General features: G+C 44.3%; 2 protein-coding genes across 8 annotated transcripts in view; one reads left to right on the top strand and one right to left on the bottom strand.

Moving 5' to 3' along the window:
* MCPH1 (microcephalin 1) overlaps window positions 1-17,632 on the top strand; it is a 186,914-nt gene that overhangs the window by 91,442 nt on the left and 77,840 nt on the right. Inside the window, exon 13 of one of the 6 annotated variants that reach the window (XM_031440372.2) lies at window positions 374-1,105. The exons of the other annotated variants lie outside the window; for them this stretch is intronic. Coding sequence (XP_031296232.1) covers window positions 374-451 — 78 coding nt within the window. The 3' untranslated portion in view covers window positions 452-1,105. Of the gene's footprint in view, window positions 1-373; window positions 1,106-17,632 lie in introns of those variants that run through there. 6 annotated transcript variants of the gene reach the window in all.
* The window catches only part of ANGPT2 (angiopoietin 2), a 51,465-nt gene that overhangs the window by 15,155 nt on the left and 18,678 nt on the right, over window positions 1-17,632 (bottom strand). For both annotated transcript variants that reach the window (XM_010974528.3, XM_010974529.3), the window contains exons 2-4: window positions 8,695-8,850; window positions 5,825-5,946; window positions 1,104-1,336 (exon numbers count right to left, since the gene is read on the bottom strand). In XM_010974528.3, coding sequence (XP_010972830.2) covers window positions 1,104-1,336; window positions 5,825-5,946; window positions 8,695-8,850 — 511 coding nt within the window. The remainder of the gene's footprint in view (window positions 1-1,103; window positions 1,337-5,824; window positions 5,947-8,694; window positions 8,851-17,632) is intronic.

The following is a 17,632-nucleotide window of genomic DNA, read 5'->3' as shown; positions in this document are numbered from 1 at the left end:
CTCTGGTGGGGTGTGGGAGGCACACGGGGCGGGGCCTCCGCTGCTGCTCTGCCCCCGCCCCACCCCCACACGCCTATTTTCTGCCCGGCTCTGAGCCACGTGATTTTCTCTGCTCCTCAAAGCTCACCCTTCACACTGTCTTGGTTCCACCAGGCGCCAGATGATTGTCTTTGCCTTTTCTATGAATGTGAAAAAAAGTATATATGATTTTTCTAAATTACAGGAGTGAAACTCTAGCTGGAAGGCACATGCTGCAACCTGGCACCTGGCGTGACACCTTCCACTTGGCATCAAGATTATGCCGCTGTTTTTGTTTGTTTGCTTCCTTGTTTAAGTAGAACCCTTGTTTACGTGTCTCTGTTATTAACGCCAGGATGACTGCGACTCAAGGGAAACGCGAGAGCGTATTTCTTACGGAAGGGAAGGATGTCGCTACATCATTCCTGTGTAAAGTACATCTGCGTCCAGAGAATACAGTGGAAAGGGCATGATGAGACAGACCATCGTAAGGACAAGACCCAGTGTTTAAGAGTGAAAACACCACGCAGGTTGTGTATCCCGTCTGTAATTAATGACTGAGGAGGCATCCCTTCTTCCCTCGGATACCTAAGAGAAGCTGAAAGGTGAAACAGGAATAAGGAAGGCGAGATGCAGTTGAGGATGTGGTGAGAGAAACTGGCATTTCTTGGGTGCCCGTTTAATGCCAGTTACTGCAAATAGTATCTCATGTAATCTTCACAACAACCCTGTGGGCCTAGTGTTGCTTTTCCCACTTGAAAAATAAAATGGTCCACTGTGGCTTAGTAACTTGCCCAGCCCCATACATCTAGTTAATGATGGAACTAACTCACAGTAGGCTCTTCGAGCCCATGAGTCAAAATGTGTTTGGGGTGTTTTGCCTCATAATAGTATAATATAAACTTCCCTCCCCGCTTCCTCCTTTTTAATTGGTTCCATATTGAGACCCTGGAAAAATTTCATATGAATTACGGAGGAGAAATAGTGCCTTTTCTGAAGGGTGAGGATCTTCTTAGCATTACGAACGTGTCGTCGACTAGCAGCAATTAAAACTGAAGAGAAAATTGCCTATAAACTCTACTTACAGTTTGATGTCGACATCATGGTCAATAAATTATGAACTGTCTCCATCAGCTCGTGCTGCTGCTTTTGGAGGACTGAATTATTCACCGTGGCGGTCACCAGTTGTTTCTCTAGTTCTTCAATGATGGAATTTTGCTTGGACACCAACACCTGGAGCTCATCTTTCTCTTCTTTTATCGACTGAAGTTGAACTATGTGCTTATCTTCCATATCCAGTACTTTCTTTTCCAGGAAACTTGTAAAGGGAAATGATGGTTGGTTAGCAGACGGTTTTCTAAGTCCGCTCAAAGGCACATGCTTTGTAGACACTTGCGAAATCCTTATACAGTTGTTTATATTTTTAAAATTTCTAGTTGACCACGGCACCATAAGGCATCCTTTATGATGTTAAAAGAGTTACAAAGTAACACATTGTTGCCACCGCCCTGCAGAAGCTCTGGAACTTGCTGAGAAGACTAGACAGGTGACACAGCTGTTACTTAGACATGAGGGGAAAATACCCCGGTGACAATGTAAGCTTCATGATTAGAAGCTGCCACATGCAGGGCGTTTGAAGACCATGGTTTCCCTACAGGGGACTGTGGACAATGAGGCGGTGCCTCTGGTGTTGGGGACACCTGTGGGTCCCTGGGGAGAGCCCGGGGCTGAGCTCCTGGCCTCTACACATGACCACCTGTGTCTCCTCGCTGGATCTCAGTGTATCTCTATCCTAATGAAAGTCCGCCTTTCATTAGAAGTAAATCTCTATCTAAAATGAAGGCATGAGATTAGATGACTATCTCTGAGACCCCTTCTAGTCATAATCCGTGCGTCTGTTACTCCTTTTTTGGGGCAGTAGCATTTTCTGAGCCTGGAAACATTACTCAGCCAAGGGGCTGTCTACCCACTGTAGGTCTTAACCTAGAAGCGTTAACAATCAGTACTAGCAATTATTATTAGAAATTAGAAGTTATTAGAAAATTATTAGTTGCGGCTTTTAAATTTATCCCAGCCCAGCAGCCATTGTCAACCAGCCATTGTGTATGACAGTAAGTATCCTGCCAAAGTCTCAAGTCGAGAAATGAGTGCAATGCAGTCATTTGCTTTCGACTTTCATCAACTCTACCACATCCATTTTTCAACTATTACTTCTTGTTATTTTTCTTGTCAACCTACTTATTTTTTTAACTTGTATATCATTTTCATTAATTTGAAAACCAAGATGATTTACCATAAGCAAAAGATAACCTAAAAATAAATGCATAACATTTTTGTTTTCTACCTAAAATCATCTCTAGTACCATCAGTGTACAGGCAGTACTCTTTGGAAATGCTCCTACAATGCTTGACAAGTAAAGGGAAATATACAGGGATTTTTAAGCCACTAGTCTATGCCACCTTCAAAGTGATGTTGCTGAAACTTGTTATCCTACCAATCTTCTGTTGTCTGCAATATTCTCTGGAGAGACATAAAAGATATAATGATCCCACGGCTGAGAGTGTGAATGAGGGTGCGAACACTCTTGGGGCAGATATTTAAAAAGAAAAAAACACATTAATTTCTTTCTCCCAAACCTGTACCAGTATAACCTAGAGGGCAGTCACATCCTGACTGAAAAGATTTAATCTTAAGATTAAATGTAAGCAGGGACTGAAGAGTGCAGCCCAGCCTCCGGTCATCCCAGACCAGGCTGGCTGTGCGCAGCGCCGCGTAATGAGCCAGCCACACTAGCATGGTGAGGAGTCTCAGAGATCAGGTTCCATGGCAGCGTTTTGAAAAATACACGTTGGGACCCACTACTGGCTTGTGGAATCAATTTAGTGAGTTGAAATCAGCATTTCTTAGTGGAAGGACATTAAACAAATGGGATAAAACAGATGAGAATACAGTGTAAATTCACGGCAAGAGCTTGGCCAGTGTAGCCAGTGCCGTGGTCAGGAGTGAGGGCGGGTGGAGGGAGGAAGTGGGGGTGCCTGCATTGCCTGGCGTGTTGTGTTAGCAGCTTATTTGATTTACTGATACAGGATGCTGTGTTTGATCATCACCTGAGAAGCTGGACTTGGGTGTGGCTTAACTTTATGTTAACATAATTCATGGTCCATTGAGAAGTGTGGGGAAATACTCCTTTTGGCAGAAATATCAAGGATGAATCATGTTTCTTTCATAAGTTTTTATTGCCTCTCTTCAGAAGGGGACAGTGTCAATGACAGTACTTAGCAACAACAATAACCACTATAACAGTAATCACAATTTCATTGAACTGGTACAAGCAGCCCCTAACTTAATCAAAAGAAGAATAACATGAAAAAATGCATAGTAATTTTCATCTTCAGCTGGTGAATCTAAACGTGTTATAGTGGTGACTGAAACTGTTTCAGGAAGAAAGCAGTTTCACTTTGGGGGAATTATTGAAGATAATTTAAAATATGGTTTGTCGAATGTGCAATGCACTCACGTATTTTTGTTCTTGCAAATGACAAAGGCTAGTCACAATTAAGACACCTGAAAACACAGTCTGCCAAACTCGTTGAAAGTTGTAAACTCATCAACACAGTTTTCTTATTTATTTACAGTTGTTGATGAAAAAACATTATTATTACCATATTATTTCATGTTTGTGACAAAAGAGAACGTGATTTCTACAGCTGCTGAGCAGATTTTTCTTCCTATAGGTACAGGTCTGTTACATACGGTTTTTATAAGTCAGCTGATAAAAGTCACACCTTTCAGTACCCCTACTAGGGCGAGTCATTCGGAAACAGCTCTTATGTGACCCCAGTCTGAGTCAGGTGCCTGCATGCAGTCCAGTTGTGGAGCTGTGCTGTTGCAAGTCACGTAGGACTTCAGTTCGTTAGATATGTTTGACATGGTGGTTTTATGGAGAAAATATTGTGAAGTTTAAATATAATGTCATACAAACTGGATTTGAATTATTGGAAAAGCACATTATTGGTCAAATGCAAATTAACCTGAGAAAAATCGTGGAGGATTAAAAAAAAAACATGTGAAGGCTCAGGAAACAGGGCAGGTTTCCATATGGCTGGAGTTACTATTTTAAACATTGTAAAGCTTTAACATAGAAAAGAATCTCACCAAATCATGGATGATCAAAAAATATAGTAAAAGTTGTCAATTGTTTTTCACAGCAATTCAAGCTGACTTTGTGTAAGAAAGTTTGCATATTGTGGTAAATGAAAATATTAAGCAGTGTGTCTGAACTTGGGAAGAAGATGCACACTTTTCTAGGCAAAAGGCAATACGATTTGACAAATATTTACAAAGGTGGTGTCTGGGTCACATAATCGACGTGTGTAAATGGTAGTGTTAGCATCGTAGCGTACTAAATTAGAAACTTAAGGGGGGGAGGGTATAGCTCAAGTGGTAGAGCGCATGCTCAGCATGCATGAGGTCCTGAGTTCAATCCCCACTACCTCCTCTAAGAATCAATAGATACTAAATAAACCTAATTACGTCCCCCCACCAAAAAAATAAGTAAACTTTATTTAAAAAAAAAAGAAAAGAAAAGGAAAGAAACTTGAGGCAGGAACCATGTTCAGTACCAGAGCATCCCAGCATAGCTGCAGCCTGCTGTAGACAACACTGAATAAGGCCATTTTAACAAACGAAATTAGAGAGATTGTTATATCTCAATGATTGGTTTCAGACTTTTAATTTATTCCTTTTTAGACGAGAAGAATTGAAACATTAAAGAAAAATATTTGGATTAAAAATGTACTTGTTTTTCAAAACCCTCAATCAATAATGAGTTGAACTTGTTACCCAAAGAACAAAAAGAATTATTTCAGCTTAGTTCTTGATTAACAAGAAAGAATGATTTTAAGACAGTAAACTTATTGTCATTTTTTGTTAAGAATGAAGAATCATTTGTAAGGGGAGGGTATAACTCAGTGGTGGAGTGCATGCCTAGCATGCACAAGGTCCTGGGTTCAAATCCCCAGTAACTCCATTGAAATAAATAAATAAATAAATAAACCTAATTACCACCCCCCAAAGGAATTATTTAATTGTGACATGGAGTGTATTCCCTGACCATCCCCAAGTCACACATGCATGTCTTGAACAGGAACAAGGAAATAAGCACACCTGCCATGCGAATATGATTATCCTCATATATGTCCCCTCCCCCCGGAATAAACCTATGAAAACAGTCCCACTGATCATAATCTTTGATATTCTGTTGCTTTTCTTAGGATTTTTAAAAACCTTACTTAATATACTCACATTCAATATTAACTTTGTTTTTACTTTATCATATGCTGTAAGAGTAAACATTGCATTATGAAACGTGCAGTGGTTTACCATAAAGTGTAGTCTTCCTGCCGTAGACCACTTGGCATTGGAGTAAACTGAGGCCTCAGAGGCAAAGGCACTCAGTGGGGTTCATACCGAGATGCCTTGGGCAGCGTGGCTGTTACAACCACAACCCTGGCAGTCGTTTTCCAGAGATTCATCCATAATATTGAGGTGGGGTTTGGAGGATTAGTGTAAGAGACTCTTTAAGGGATGGGGTGGGGGCAGGACAGAGGTGGAACAAGATGAGAAGGTGATGCCGCCTCGGTGTCTTTCTCCCAGCTCTCCCTCCCCTTTCCCCCTCAAGGTTCTTGTGCATTAAGAAACACAGCATTTTGAAAGCCACGCTTATGATTAACAGTCAAATGAAATAGGCTTTCGTATCTAGAAAGTATATGCTTCTGGATTATATATTTTTTGTACTTTTATTACCTGTTCTTATCTTGCAGTTTGTTTATTTCACTGGTCTGATCCAAAATCTGTTTTTCCAACTTGTTTGTAGACAGGGAATGTTCCAAAAGCTGGAGTTCAAGTCTTGTGGTCTGATTTAATACCTGAATGTAACAAAACAAAATTCCTCTGTATTAATTATTGTTTAAATTAGATGTTAAGTTCCTAAATTATAGGAAAACATAACTGAAACGTTATTTATTTACCCAAGTGGCTTATTTTGGCTTATTTTTCACTTTCAGAACAGGCTTGTGTCAGAACAGGATTACATCAGAGTGTGTTAAACACTTTTTCACCGTGTCTTTGTTTCGGAAGGTGTATGATAGTTCTGTACAGTGGTGTTTGTGTCAAATAATATGATGTTCTTGTTCTGCCACATTTTGTCATTTCTTTTCCACAGTGAGATAAGTGGGAGTATAAAACGGTCACATTTAATGTCAGAAATTGTTGATAAGCGAAATGAGGCTTTTCCTCTGCTCAAAACAAAATGCTGTTCTCACATTTGTTTGTCAGTCAACAAAGTATTTAGAAGTCACATTGCCATCTGTAAAAACGTGGCTTGTTTTCAGCCTGGCATTTCCTGGTTTGTATTCACTTGTTTAGTCTTCTTTTTCCTCTTTTCCTTTTCTCTTTTTCCTATTTTGAAGCTCCTGACAGCCCCTCCGGAAACGGTCACATGGATGTGAGGTGGGAGCTGGGTTTTGCTCTGTGGCCGCTTCTGACACATTGTGTGGCTGTTCCCATTGTGTCTGAACAGCGTAAAGAATGGACTCTCTCGTGTTTGGCCGCCTTCTAGCAGGAAGAGCCCATTACTCACATCCTCTGGGTCGCGGCTACTCAGGATGTGACGCCACGTGTAAGCGTGAGGCAGAGTTGTTGCCCAGGAATGAGGGTCCTTGAAGGAAGCATTGTTTGCCGGGTCTGGGTCATTCTTGCAAGCCGGCCCTGCCCCCGTGCAGGGCAGGGCAGCGCTGGATGCCCTCAGACCGTGAACGCCCTCCTGGGAATGAGCAGGGCCACTGGCCAACCTGAGGGCGGGCTTTTAATAGTAAGACCTGGAATGCAGGTTTGCTGCAGCTTCTTTGGGCCCAAACATTCTATGTTGGTTACAGATAAAAGGAACTGGAAACTCGACCTTTTCTTTAAGGACTGTAAAAAGTACAACAGGGGAGAGAGGGGGGATGGTGTGTGGGTCCCGACTGACCCAGGACCCACTGCGGTGTTTTTCCTTCACTTTTCTGAAGGCCTCCAGCTGCAGGTGACTGTCTAAATTATCCAGGTCACGTGGTCGTCGGTTGTCTGTAAGATCTCAGGCCTCCGACTATCCCTCATGGTCCAGTTGAAGAGTTTGTCACTCGGACAGGCTAGAACTTTGACAGGCTAGAAGAACTTTCTAGCTGGGAATTTTCCCATTTGGATTTAAGCCTGTTTCACACAGAGCTTGCTCAGCAGGTGCGACGAGTGAGTTGGTACGGAGTTCCGTCCCTTGGTGGCCTTGCTTAGACTCGAGCGTCTTAATGTGCTGGGGTGAGTCCTATAGGGTCCGGTCTTGCCAGCTACCTTCCTGTTTTCCTGTTTTCCTGGATCGTGTGATATCTGGTTTTGCAATGGTTTTTTTTTTCCTTAATCATGTGACCCCACAAAATCTCATTAAATGCTAATAAGTCTGACATACAGGATGGCAAAGATTCACACCATTGTTCTGTATCTTATCCATTTTTGCTTCTCTTATCTGAAGCAGAGGCAATGTGATACTTTTTTTTTTTTTGGAAGAGCTTGATTGCTCAGTTTTACTATCAAAAGGTGGGAATGTCACCTAGACATCACTAATTTATTTTAATAATTGATAGCGGATATATTGATACACTTACTTTTAGATTTTTGTGTCTTTTCAGCTTTTTGGATTTTACTGCCTCTTGGGATTACAATTTTCAGTAACTTGTGATCCACTGTGTGAAATATTTATTTTTCCTAAGCTGTTCTGCTGTTGTGGAAAGGTGCAGTAAACAAATAACTTCTTATTTTACCCTCAGATCAGAATCTTCCCTCCCACCTCCCTCCCCTGCTGTTTCTCTGCCTCACCGGGCGGGGGCGGTTCGCCGGGAGGTGGTAGGAGAAACGCTGGGCCCTTCCCCACGCGGGCTTCTCTCAGCCGGAAGGCTCGGGCCTTCTCCCACCTCCCTTCCCCTCCTGGCTGACACTTGGCATTGCTCGGTCCTTTAGCTTGAGTAGCGAAGTGGAATTGTGTGTCATGGGAGTCGTTTACGATTAAATCTACTTTTGGGGGGAGCATTATGTATAACTCAGAGCAGTATGACGTATAACTTCATAAGCCTATAAAAAAAGCCAGGGTTAGGAACCAGAAAGCTGATTCACCGATGATGAGGCTTGAACTTGGCGCATCTCCGTAAATCGCTCCAACGGCACTCTTTCCCCACCTGGGCTCCTCTTACCAGGTTTTGTGTCATTCAGCGTAGCTCTGGGTGAATTTTGTTTTAATGGTTTACTGTTATTCTTCTAATGTTTTCATATTTCATTTTCTTCTTTCCTACTACTATTCATCGATAGCTTATAGAATCTTAAAGCTAAAAGGGAACTTGGCAGTCAGTCCAGCCAACTCCCCATTTTATGGTTAAAACCCCAGAGGCCCAGGGAAGCCGAGTGCTTTGCTTCGATTCATTCATCCAGTTAGTCCTGATTTTAGATTTCTCTCTGGGTGCAGATTCTTAACTTCTTGTCAGTACATCCTTTTTTCCCCTCCTCTACTCAAGCTTGCTTTGCTTTCCCATCGTCTCACCAGTAGCCGTGCAGCACGATGCTGTGCTGCTGCGCGTCTGGCTGTCACGACCCACCTGAGCTTCAACATCGGTTAACTTCCGGGTTTGCTCTGCTGTTTGGTTTAGTAGGTTGGTTCCTATTTCTATCATCACGGCAGTCTGGTTCTGCACCGCGTTCTGCTGTATCTCTACCATTTCTTTCTTCATGTTGTCCTGGATGTAGTTCTCAAGCTAGAAAAGAACAGGCATCAGAAAGACAGTCATTAGTCGAATGATCAGAAACCTCATTCCTAATTCGTTTTCCTGTCTTTTAAAACATCTGTTGAAAGACTCATGCCTTGCTCTGATTTTGGAATCTTGCTGGATTTTTTTTTTTTAATCACAAGCAGTAAAATACAGTGTGACTTGACGTTAACTCGGAGTCTGGCAGCCCAGTAACATCACGTGTGGAAGATAACTGTTTAGATTCCTGGAAGTCCGCACCGTGGCCGGCAAGGGGCCGCAGCTCAGAGGTGGGCAGATGGCTGTGCAGTCCAGCAGGCAGGACCGCAGGGACTCTGCTGAGTGGCTCAGCATTTCACATGCCAGGCAGGACTGCTGCTTCTCCCGCCAGTCACTGCGGACCGTGGGCATGCCAGCTCGTCTTAATTCACTTAAGCACAAGAGCATCGCGAGGCTCACTTCGCTGCCTAGGTCTTTGGCAGTAGAATTATGTAATTACACACAAATGCAGGCCAGCCAGGTGTGGAAAGAGCACGTGGGCTTCAGCCAGGCACACTGCTCCGTCTTCCTTGGACTCTGAGCAAGTTGCTCAACTTTGGGAGCCACAGTCCTCATATGTAAGGCGTGTTTCTGTTTGGTCAGGCGTGCTTAAGGATTAATTAAGCTTTGCGTTTAAAGTCATTGTGCACGCACAACTTTGGGTATTTAAAATTTAATTTCCTTTCTTTGTTTTTCTTAATGGCCCAGCAGTGGGACCACAAGCCCCTTCATTGGTCTGAATTGTAAGGTCATGAGGGCAGAAACCCTGTTTTTATTTCTTTTTCACATAGTTAGGACTCAAAAATTTTTTATTAAGTTTAATAATTGAGATTATAAAACTGCTTTTTTTTAAAAGAAAAACCTGCCTATAGTGCCTTTCTTTAAAACTTGTCCTTCTCTGCAAAGAAACCATTCATAGAGCCAGTCTTCAAACTTAATTTCTCCTGAAATGTTAACCGTTGAGTGATTCTGTGCTTCTGCCTGTAAGAGTAAGGAAATGGGATGGGAAGGGCGGGGCTTCTCCCTGGGAGTCCCAGGGCTTCCTTGTTGGCGCAGTTTGCACACCGCGTCTTGAGTGGTGGTGTGAGGCCTTACGGTTAGTGTGGGAGCGGAGTTCCTGCTGCTGTGATGGACTCCGCCCCTTGGGCTGGTGTGTTCCTCCCGGCTGGTTACCTTGATGGTTCACGGTTGCTCGTGGCCTCCCTTGTTTGGGGCAGATCAAATGTAGCATGAAACCTGACAATTACTAGACCTCTGATCATTTGTAAAGTCTTACAGTTGAAGCCTTTGGTTCTCAATGTGAGTCAAAATAGATTAGATCACTGGTTAAAAAAAAAGCTCAGGTGCTATTATTTGGCATTCCAACAACCACCCCTAATGCGGACTGCATGAAACCTGAGATGTGATACCCTTGTTAACCTTTGTTAACTAGCTTGCCCTTTATTCCTTGATTCATTCTTTCCTTTCCCCCAGCTTTTACAAATTGTAGCTTTTCTAATTTAAATACATGATTTAAGAGCACTCACAGATAGAAGTTTGTCATTTCCCCTCCCTCCTGCTCCCCCTGCCCCGCCCCCTCACTCTGTCTCACTCTCACTTTCTCATTACCATGGGAGTCATGGAATTCTTGAGGTTAAAGTTAAAGCTGTGTAAGTCATCCAGAAGAGTTGTCTGAGTTAGTCTTAACACCCAGCAAAGATAATATTTAGAAAGAATTATTCTGGGAAGTTTGGAACAAGTAAAGATAGACTCAAGCTGGAGTTTGGTTTAAGTCCATACTCTGAAGTAATAATTTACAAACTGGTATAAATGAGCCTTAATCTTCTTATTGATTTCAGTGCTTAAGAGCTAAATAAAAACATTTCTGTCTTTTGTTGCCCTGAATCACTTCACTAGAGGAGAAGATGAATCCTTAACCATCCCCCACCCTGATTCCAGAATGCTGAGTCAGTGTGGTTACCTCCGTGGAGAGCCACGAGAGGACTGTTTGTAATCTGACATTTTAAGGTCAAGTTCCAATTTAAAATTAGACCCAGGAACTTTAAAAGGCATAAAAGACCTGATTTTTAAAAATAAAATTTCTTAACTTTACGGCCATATCTTTCTCTAAGCTTGAGAACGACAGAATACAAAATGCTTTTTAAGTCTCACTATTTTTCAGCTTTTCAGGATGACCAAGCATGTGTGTAAGGTGTATGTGGTTAATCTTACACTGAAGCAAATTATAGATCTCTGTATACATGCGATGTGTGCATCTAGATATTATATATCTAGTAGACACATGTATAGTTTCTATATACAATGTAACTAAATAAAGTGAAATTCTGTGTGATCTGACCCAATGGCTAACTGATTGAAGTCTCTAGGAGAGAAGTGAAACAGAAACAGGAATATCAAGTATCAGGATTTTGTGTTGATTCTCAGCAAGATTTGTCCTTTCAGACTGGAAGGAGCGAAACGGAATTAAGGTTTTAAGAGATGTGGGTGGTAGCGTAGTCGAGTGCCCTTTCAGAACAGAGAAGGATGTGCGTAGCGCCCGAAACAGTCACAGCGGTAACAGCCACAGTGACGACAGCTGATGCTTGTGGCTTCCGCGCCTCAGCCACCGTGGTCCTCTCCCTCTGGGGACCCCACGTGCCTAGCATCACGAGGGTGCGCGCACTTCTGGGCTGGGGGCCCCAGGCGCACTGGCGTTCACCCAGAGGCCACGCCCACTTCCTGCCTTTCAACAGCCAAGAGTGGTCCATCCCAAAGTTGCTGTGAGTGTGCGATTTCCAAGGTCCTCGGTTCCTTAAAAAAACAGACCACCTAAAAAACAGATAGACCACCTACTACACAGTTGAGGGAGGGGAGGGGACCAGACCTGAAGATAAGCAGTGCCAGTCTCATCTCCTGGGAGCATCATGACAGAGTCCTTTTCTCTCCCAGGACTAGTAGTAATTTTTAAGAGAAAGACTCCGGACATTCATTACATAGTATAAAAATGAACATTTTCCAAGTGAGGATTTCCCGTTTAATGCAGCCTTTCCCTAAATCATTGCATGTCAAGGAACATAAGACCAAACCTGGAAATGAAGATGGTTCGGCTGCTCCACATGGGAAGAGGTGCCCTAAAATCTCTGTCTCTTGACCTTGACTAATTAGTTCTTTCCCAGTTTATTACCCAGAAGGTCTTTCTGTTCACTATCTTGTGTCTTTATGGTCTGTGACTGAAACCCAGGAATACAGAAATCTGCCCAGTGAAATTTCATTCCAGTGTAAGGAAGTCTTAGTAGAAGAAGAAACACGTGGCAAATAAGATCTTTCCTCCTGTGGGCAGCGCCCTGCTCCCAAATGCTTCCCTTCTGGCTGTTTGCACTTAGCAGCTCTTATCTAAACTGTTCCAGGACACTTGAACCTCCCGAGGGAGGGGTGTGGTTCTTTCCCTTTTCACAAGGGTGGCTTCACGTACTCATGCTTCGCAGGAACGTTTGACGTTGCCTCCAGGTCTGAAGATGATTAGGCAGTGATTCTGATTTGTGGGTCCAAGTGCCTGGGAAAGGCTCCCATGACAAGTCTGAAAGGACCATGTGGACGTTCGTTTTGTCCTTGTCTTAATTGATGGTCCAAGCGCTCTTCTAAGTGTGGGTCCTTGAGCTGTTTCTCTTTCCTTGGGATTCAAATGACTCATCCAAACTTAAAGTAACATTTTAAGGCCATCGCTGTGATTATAGTTACATAGATCCTTGCTTGGTATTATTTTGATTTGCTTAAAAAAAGAATTACACCCTAAACACCATCTTTAAAAGTTATCAACACAGCAAAACTCAAGTAACAGAAGAAAATATTTTAACACAACATAGACATATATATGTGTGTGTATATATATATATTTTATGTAAAATATATCCTGAAGTTTTCCTTGCTCCCCCAGCATTTGAAACGAAGTTTCTTATTACTCCCCCAGCATCTGGAAAAATCACATTTGACAGGAAAAATAAGTCAATTTGCGAAGCAACTATGGCAGATTGATTACATGCTGAAATGTTTCCCTGGCTATCTTCCTTCTCAGCAAGATTATCATCATTATTTTTTGTACCAAAAAGAAAGTAATCTTGAAATTGGCTGGGGGAAGGAAAACATAGATAGCGCCGGACAACCATCCCTAACTTGGAGATTCTGATGCTGGTCCCTTACCAACCATACAGATCCTGGCTCAAAGATCGCTTCTCCTTAAACAGAGCTCCATGTCCCGAGGCCAAACTAGTTTTTGTCCATCTGAATGCCCCAGTTTCCATAGGAAATTAACAGACAACTTGAGGTTTCACTGGAAATGTACTCTCTAACATTTCAGTCTAGAAACGAAATATTATAACTGTTCTCTCTTTCACCCACACACCCCTAAAAGGATGTGTTTTCCTACCTCCGTCACCCCTCCAGCTTGATCCCTTCTTCCCACCCAAGCCTCCCCCCAACCCACTTCCCATCTTCTAGATTGTCACGGAGCCCCCACCTGCTCCACCTCCGTCCCACCTGAGTGGCGGCCCTCAGAGCAAGCTTGACAAGCCTGCACAGTGGCCGTGAGATGAAGGGCAGGTTGTCTGGTGGGCCCTGGGTTCCCTCCCTGACCTGTGCTCTGTCATCCCCTTGCCTCACTTCCTGGACACTGCTGCCTCCCAGGTGTCCCTGGCCACCGAGGCCGCTTCATCCCTCGGGCCTCTGTCTGCCTCTGCTTTGCCTTCCCCTCCTGCAGCCAGGCCCTACACCACTGTGTGGTCACCTCAAATAGGCTGCCTTGTGTGTGACAATTCAATGTCAAGATATTTTGTTTTTGTCTATTGATTTTTAAATCTAAAATACTACAGGGTTATGTTCTCATTTGCTTGGGATATGGAAATTCCACTTTCCAGCCATACGCCCTAGAAACAATGAGCAAAACATTTGCTCCTGAAATTAGTTGGAAAGCTTGAATGCAAGGTTATTAAATCGAGGGATATTCTGTCTGGAAGGGCTTGTGACCTAATGCTCCTGGTTCCCTGTCATGAGGAAACTGAAACATCTTCAGGGTCTTCAGAAAAGTGGTAAAACGGCTTTCCTCCCCCTCCTCGTAATGTTTTGTTTGGTTTTGGTTTTTAATCCAGAGGTTTTACTGCCCAAGCAGTTGTGTCTCCAGCAGTGTCTCAGGGGCGATGCAGAGGTTACAGGGGGAAAGGTGTGCAGGGCCGGAGGCTGAGGGCACCACCTGTGCGCTGGAGGTGATGTTCAGATGCCCCGTGAGCTGGGGAGTCCCTCCGTTTCCTCTCTGTGCTGAGGCCTTGCCTGAATTCGCACATCCAGAAAAGCCCACATCAGAGCCATTTGCCTTCCACCAACTCCGTAATTTGGGCCTTTTCTGTCCTCGTCCAAGTCTGGGGGACAGGCCGTCAGGGTAAGCGTGGCTCTGCCAGCATAGCTGTTGTGGTTAATAAGCAAATCCATTTCCATCCACGGTGACTGCGTGGACCTCCACCCCCCACCAACCCGCACACGTGGGATCTTTCAAGTAATTCCGATAACTCATTTTTTCTGGCCTGCTTTTCACTTTTTTCTATTAACCGTGTATGAGCGACATTCTGTTATCTGATTCCGGGTCTCGATAACCCGGCTCCTGTTTTCAGTAGTATAAACAGACGAGCCCAGTGCTGACTAGTAACCTGAAGACTCGACTGGGGACAGTTGGTGCCAGACTGAAGTTAATACCTGTCCCCTCCTCCTGTGACAAACGAAATTTTAAGTTACCTGAGTACACCAGTACATCTGGGCCCCATCAGGGCGTACGTCTGCTTTTATCTGTGAGTAAAACTGCATATTCCTTTTCATTATTTAATGGGGTTTTTAAAAATCACATGCATTCACTCTCTCTTTGCCTCTTTGTATGTTACACCCTCATGATCACTCCAGAATCTAGCAGAAAGTGTATTTTTCCCCTCAAAATGTTCCAGTCATTGCCTACTGATAAAAAGGCTGTTTTTTTAAGTCAATAGCAGCCCTTTTAAATATATGCAAGCTTCACGACGCTGGTATAGCAAAACTTAGGGCATTTCACATGGGAAAAGCGGTTCATGTTTTACACACGTGCAGCTTTTAAGAGGGCTCTTAAGGTACATATAAACTCAGCCAGATATTTGCTAGAGTTCTGGCTTGCAGCACCTTACAGATACTTGTACGTCAAGGAGCAGATAAAATGCAGCAGATACTGTAAGATTATGAGCATGTTTATATACAGCAAGAATAATTACAGCAATTTAGAGTCGCCAAGTGCTTATATAGATACATATTTAGATCTCACTTGATTCTCATTCTGCCTTAGCTTGGGTTTCCCCCAGAGCAGAGCCCGATACAGAGGCCTGCGTGCAGGAAGTTTACTTAGGAAGTGGTCCAGGGAGCAGCCGCGGAGGACGGAGGGGGAAGCAGGGAGGAGGAGGCCAGTTCAGACACGCGGACTCCATTGACCACCACTCTGGCAACCGGTGAAAAGTCCCACAGAACCTTCTGAGGAGCCCTAGGAAACGTGTTTCAGAACTGTCCACCTGGGCAAGAAAGAGGGTGCTGCCGTCCCTGGCTGGGCCAGGGTGGCCCCCGGCATCAGCTCCCCCTGCTGCTGGGCTGTGCTTGCAGGAGCCCCGCAGGGTTCCCCGGGCAGGAAGCAGGGGTCTGGGGTACTGACCACGGCAGGGCCCGAAAAGCAAGGTCAGAGCAGTCAGGTCTCACGCACAGCCCCCCGGCCCCGCCGCTACTGTGACAGAGGGTTGAGGCCAAGATGGTGTGGCTCCAGGACCCAGGTCGCCTGAGATGCTTGGGTCACAGCCCTGACACCTGCAGCCTGCTGACATTGCCGGGGGAGAGCTGTTGTAAAGGAGGCCCTTCTGAAAAGGGCCGTGTTGGTCACGAATGGAGAAAGGGTGAGGCTGCAGGCAGAGGCCACGATCCCCATGTGCAGAAGACGGAACGTGAACTTGGCAGGCTGTCGCAGCTGCAGCAGTTGAGGAGAACTTTTCTTTCACCTCAGCCAATGCTCGGCTGCACCGAGACTCCTGCACTGGGCTGGTTCCTGGGAGAGTTTGTTCGCAGCCTAGGAGAGGCAGGTGATGCTTCCTGCAGAGGTAGAGAGGGAACACCAGACTATTCTTTCCCTGATAAAAGCAACTGACTTGTCAGCCATTGCAGTGTGAGCAGACATTCAGCTCTGGGAAGGAGATTTAATGAATTTAGTCTACAAAATACTGGGGATTACTTTTTAAAAACTAAAGTGTTCTTGCCTGTCTGAAATCAAGGTGTGCTGAGAAATAAGTGAGTAAATATTTCAGTGTCTTTCTGTGGCAGGCAGAATCTTTGAAACATTGTGTATTCATAAACACATGCATGTGTATAAACATACATATGTGGTCGAGTGTGGAGATGAATACAGACAGATACGGCCATCCATTGTCACCTCTCCTTGGGGTGACAGACCTTCAAAAACTGGGGAGAAGGGAAGACTTGATAAATCAATAACACTGCTGAACTCTCATATGAATGAGGTTCCGGCCCCTGGATCCCAGCACCAGCTGACAGTAGAGTAACGTTAAAACCCCAGTGACCCACTGCCAGAAAACCAAGGTCAGAGCACTCACACGTCTCACCCACAGCTTATTTATGTCTTTTATCCCAAAGCTTATTTATGCCTTTTATGCATCTCATTTCTGCTGTCTCTTTCTGCCTTATGTGGGTTTGCCAAAATCCCAGGTAGATTTCTAGGAACAAGACCGTGTTATCATCTTTGAAGCAGGCTTTTTTTTTTCCTTTTAACATGAAATACATGTACACTGTTGCAGTGACTCCACTGTAGGGCTGCGAAAGGGAAAAGACTAATTTAAATGGTTTTTGTCTTGATACTTTCAAGACAAACTAGTTCTTTATAAGGAAGGCAGGAAGCTGGTGTTGCTTCTTTAAAAGAAAGAGAAGCGGGGTGGGAATGCAGATGGGATGCCTGAGAAATCGCGGAATGAAGGGGCCGTGCAGCCCCGCTGAGCGGAGCGCCTCCCAGCAGAGCAGACCTCCCGCCAGGCCCTTCTGCCGCTGCAGCTCCTGTCTGCTAGCCAGCTGGGAGGGGGAGAGCTCCAGCGGAGAGGGCCTCGGGGATAGCAGCGGAAGATGCCCAAAGGACACGGGATTAACTGCGTGAGAACTTAACGACGAAGTATTCCATCCCTTGTATACGATCATATACTGACCCACCCCCAGCAAACGTGCGTTTTACGGTGTTTTCTCAGTATGGCCGATAGCTCTCTGTGAACTGCTCACGTTCTCTTGTCTGAACACCATGCTAGGTACTTGCCGGTGGATTTGAATAACTGGGTACAGCATATACTTGCGAACTCTCTCCACGGAGGCGACTGACATTCCCACGGTGCTTTGGGGGTGGGGGCGAGCTGAGGGAGCTTCCTTCACGCCATGCTCTGGCCGGCCGAACTGCGAGGATGCTAGGAAACCTTTCGGCAAGTTTGTTCTTTTCATTTTGCTTTTCATGTTCATAAAGCTGTAGCTGCAGCTTTTTTAATTTTATGATTTTGTGACAGCTAGAGTTCATGCTTTTCTGAACCACAAAGGACAGAAAGTCTACCTTTTCTACTGTATTAGACGATCTCTAATTCGACCTCTGGTTCAGTCCTCACAAGGGTTTAAAGCTGTAATTTTTTTTTAATTTTCATATTAGTTTATGTAAGTCAGTGGCCTGTGTGCTCATATGTAGCAA

The sequence above is a fragment of the Camelus dromedarius genome, chromosome 22 (assembly GCF_036321535.1).
Source record: "Camelus dromedarius isolate mCamDro1 chromosome 22, mCamDro1.pat, whole genome shotgun sequence".
NCBI classification, from domain to species: Eukaryota; Metazoa; Chordata; class Mammalia; order Artiodactyla; family Camelidae; genus Camelus; species Camelus dromedarius.
The sequence above is the reverse complement of the archived record's forward strand: the minus strand, read 5'-3'. Positions and strand labels throughout refer to the sequence as shown.